At 34.4% G+C, this 4,780-nt stretch overlaps 1 protein-coding gene across 1 annotated transcript; it reads right to left on the bottom strand.

Annotated features, from left to right (window-relative positions):
- Window positions 1–286: 286 nt before the first annotated feature.
- Window positions 287–859, bottom strand: LOC133312011 (B3 domain-containing protein At2g33720-like). Its single transcript, XM_061513145.1, has one exon. The coding sequence runs from the start codon at window positions 857–859 to the stop codon at window positions 287–289; it is 573 nt and encodes a 190-aa protein (XP_061369129.1).
- Window positions 860–4,780: the final 3,921 nt, after the last annotated feature.

The raw sequence follows: 4,780 nt of genomic DNA, 5'->3' as shown, positions 1-4,780 counted from the left end.
CGACGATTCTGTTATTGCTATTTGTAATTTTATGTACGCAACCAGTTCTACATAAAATTCAAAACATATTTCTTAGTACGCAGTGATTCTGTTATTTGATTAACTTTCTTATGGGAGCAATTCTAATTGTAATTCAAATTTGCAAACCATAACATTTAACAAATTTAAACCATATATTCAGATTGCTCTTACAATCCAAAAAATTCAAATTGCACAAACCAATAAGAACAAGAGAAAATATCAGTACACCCTCTCTACAAAAGGAATCCTATTATTGCTATCAATGCTAAATGGCATCAAGAACAGAGAAATCAAAGCGATTATTGTATGGATCCCAATGAAGGCCTATCTCATCCCCTTTCTTTAAGCCTCTTCTTGATACAAAATCTTTAACCCAATTCCCAATGAAAACATAGCTTCTTGAAGAAACCCATTTCTTGAAAACTAAAGAATGAATGGAGGCAGTGTCCACATCCCAAATCTCAACTTGAACACCTTTTTCAACATCACCATCCAACACCGGAACCACCAAATTCTCAGCCAAATCTTTAGGGAGCAAGAGCCTGCTCATGTTGCCAAGATCACTGCAAATGAGGACTTTCTTGATCTTCCAGGGATCATCACAAAACATCAAATCGGTTGAGTAACCCCAACTTCTCTCTCCACAAACCTTCTTTCTTGCAGCAACAGAGGTTTCTTCAGAAATCTTCCTCTTCTTGGTTAAAGAAACAAAGACATCTTCATTGGTTGTGTTGCAATGACACTTACCAAGTGACAAATGGGTACACACCATTGTATTACAAGGACACCTAGCAAGTGATAAATGAGTACAGAGATCAACGTTGTTGTCGTATGCCATTGTTGACAATAACACAGTTGGGGTTAGGTTTCTTGAAAGCTTTAAGGTTTCTCTGTTAGTTGTGAGTGAAGCACATGACGAAGGTCCAATATATATAGAAGCTGGACCAGCTGGTTATGTAACGATCTTATTTTGTTTTATAAATTTTCTTTTTTTCTTCTTTATTTTATCTATTTAAGTATAATTTATATCTTAAATAATTTTTATTTAAAATATGGGAAAATACAAAATTAAATTATACGAGTTGAGCACTTGTATATTGTGAAAGTATCAAAACAAAAAATTATTGATTGATTATAAAAATATCGATTCACATTGATTTTTAATTATTAAACTAAGAGAAACAGTAGACAACTTTCAATTTTTTTCTTCTAAACACTAGTAATATTATCATTTTGTAGATTAATTGTTACAAAATATTAATAAATTTAAATTGTTAGCATTTGTTAATAATAATAATAATTCACAAGTAAAATTGAAAATTTAAAGAAACAAAAAGAAATTAAAGGGGTGTGTTGAAGTAAGGGCTTTTGCTATTTCTTTTTACTAAAAAAACAATGGATTCGGTCTTGTTATTTTCAAAATATATTTAAAATATTCATAACTTTTCTATGGTTAAATCAACGCAATTTTTTTTCTAATTTGTTCCTTCCTTTATAATTCATTAATTTATCGCAAGGTACAACAAATAATAAAAAAGATAATTTGAAAAAAAAATATGAAATATATACAACTTGCACAAATAAGGATTATAACAGAGGGAACTGTAACACCATGTGTGCACCCGGTGTATTAAACATATAAATGGTAATAGCGCAGCTCAATAAATGCGGAAGCTAACTTTTTCAAATTATGAAACAATTTTTTTTTTTGGTATACAAAGGAAAGAAAAGAAAACTACACAGATTGTTTCTGGGCACCAAGGTGCCCCTCCTATCATCTAAGACTAGCTTTTCACATCCAGTAGGAATTCTATCGTGCCACTGGGTATCCCAAACAGCGTGGCTAACACTTGAAGCCATCCAATCTGCCACTTGATTACCTTCTTTATATACATGACAAATTTCAACCCTCCAATCTTTATCCAGCAGTGATCTGACCAATGATAAAACTATTCATTATGAACCAAGTGGACTTAAATATTTCATTTCAAAATATCGTCTGTATATAAATTACAATAAACAACTACACTGAATAACCTCATAATATAAATAGTGTATCAAGTCATGGAACTACAACATGTAGACCAGACAGTATCCTGATACAAGGATACAACGCAAGCCAGAAATAAACATAGCTTATACCAATGTGGCATAGACAACCCCCATGCTCACCAAATAAAACACATATCTAAATCAAGTCTTAAGTCATATAGCCATATAGCGATAACAAAGCATAATCATGTCCAGCTATGACAGTAAAGCAGCATGCATAATATCAGCTCAACTATGGCCTCCTGCCGCCAGAAGTCTCAACCATAGAGGTACCTGTACCTGAAAATGTGCCCCACACAGGGTGAGATATCTAAAAAGAAATCTCAATAAGACAAGGGTCCTCAAGGACTCTTCCGCCCCAAGCTCACTTGCAAGTATATAATAAGTTTAAAACGTGAAATATGATGCATGTTCAAGTTTATAGCTCATGTGATGTATGTAAGTGCGGTACAATTGGCCAGAAAACAAGATAGGAATTACACACGTCTACGACCTACCTAACATAAGGGTCGTAGCCTTATGCCTTACACACCAGGGTTGCAGCCTGATCGTATAAGTAGTCAACATCACATCTATACATTACATTAAACATAAGGGTCGTAGCCTTATACCTTAAACACCAGAGTCCCAGCCTGATCGTGTAAGTAATCAACAGGCATATCCACATATTTCAGACATATATCAAGGCATATATCATTTTCATAAAAGCATATCATGCACATAAACCATCTTCCTATGGAGGTCGGCGGAACAAGCAACAAATCAATCCGAGGAACATAAGCTTACCTGTCAAGCTAACTCCTCCCTCACAACTCGGTGTCCAAAGGGTCACACGCAATAACAAAGTCCAGCAAAGTCAATGATTTGTTTTCATAACATTCACATCATCAATATCCATAGTCTAGCATTTCATTGCATTAGGACAATATTTCCTTTATCGTTTAATGGCCGTAAGCTTCTCTCAAAGCCATAAACCTTCAATATCTCAGGTTCTGACTTAGTTAGATCATTACAGAGGTTCATACTAGCCAAAATAGGGTTCAAAAACCTAAACCACGCTTTTGTTTGGACAGAATAACTCAAACTACGAATTTTCCAGAATATCCGGATATTCCTCTAGGGGATATCCTTATTCGGGTAGCACTGGGATAATATCTAGGTAATTTTTTGGGATACTTCAGCGGTACACACTTATATCGGGAAGCAGAACCGCTATCTGCACTTTTCATCAGAAAAGCGACTTTCAGCGTTATTAAACCCTTATATTAATTATTTAAGTCTATTATGGAATTATTTTCTCAAACTCATATTTAATTTATTTAAATTCCTAATTTAATGGTACGGGTTTTTACATTAACCGATAGTTTCGAGAATATCGTATGTGCCATAGAAAAGTCAAAGGACCTAGCAATGCTCACGGTCGACGAGCTCGCTGGTTCTCTCGAGGCACACGAACAACGTAAAAAGAAGAAGAAAGAGGAGTCACTCGAGCAAGCACTTCAAACCAAGGCATCAATCAAAGACGAAAATGAACTCTATTCTCCAAACTTTCGAGGGGTGGAGGAATCCACCAAGAGCCCCTAGTTTACTGAGATGTTTATCTTACACCGCGTTTTTGGGTCCTCTTTTCAGGTATAGGTACTTGGGATGTTGGAGTTGGACCTTCCCTGGGCAAGAGGCTTGTGCAGGGAATGATGTATGTTGCGTGTTGGTTAGTCATTTTGGATAAACACATAAGGGATATTGTATTTTGATCACCCTTTGATGTATATAACATGATCGTATAATTTGGAGAGCATAGGAAGTGTTTATATATATTTATATATATATATATATATATTTGTATAAGATTTGTATTTTTCATTTGGAGACACATGTATAAGGACTATATGTAAGCCTTCATTTATTCATAATGTACGTCAAGGATAAATCTACGAGGTTATTTTGTATTTATCCTTCCATGTTATTGTTGGAAGTTAAATTATGATAAATTGATTATTTGATGAAATCATTGGCATGGAGCCATTAAGATAAATTCCATGGAAGGATTCTAGATTGTAGAAATTGGATATACTGTCATTTAGGTGATAATACGACAATGGGAATTATCCCTAGATGTCCGAATTACAAACAAAATATCGTCAGTTTTATATTTAAAAAGGACGTGAGGTGTCAGAAATCATTACATTGTTGAATTGGATACAAAAGAACTGGTAAATTTCTATAGATTATAAAATGCAAAAGTTTATTCATATTTTGATATAAGTCCAATTGTGAATCAATAAGATAAGCTTTTGCATTTAGTAAATAAATGTGCTATGCTTAATACCATTCTGATAATAGGGTGTTATAGTATTCATGTTCGTTTCAAATTCATATTGACCTGAATAGCCACATCTAGGTATGATGGGATGCAAGCCTACGAAAAGTCTAATGGAGTGATTTGGAAAATCTGGCGTGTTATCGTCGCTTGGTATATCTCTCAATTATGCAACCTGAGTTGTGCCATGCAGTTCATACTTTATTTTAATTTATGTAGGCTCCTAAACAACTAATGCAGTCATGCACATTTTGCGTTATATAAAGTCTAATTCAAGCCAAGGTATCTTGTTCCCATTAGAAAAGAACATACAGTTGTGTGCCTATTGTGACTGGACTAGACCAGCTGCCCACTTACGCAGCTATCCCTTATAGGATATTTTGTCAT

This window comes from Gastrolobium bilobum, unplaced genomic scaffold (genome assembly GCF_033153095.1).
Source record: "Gastrolobium bilobum isolate Gb01-03AN ecotype WA unplaced genomic scaffold, APGP_CSIRO_Gbil_v1 utg27133, whole genome shotgun sequence".
NCBI lineage: Eukaryota > Viridiplantae > Streptophyta > Magnoliopsida > Fabales > Fabaceae > Gastrolobium > Gastrolobium bilobum.
The sequence above is the reverse complement of the archived record's forward strand: the minus strand, read 5'-3'. Positions and strand labels throughout refer to the sequence as shown.

What these genes read in the sequence shown, in the direction of transcription:
- LOC133312011 (XM_061513145.1), bottom strand. Translation starts at nt 859, where the DNA reads ATGGCATACGACAACAACGTTGATCTCTGTACTCATTTATCACTTGCT.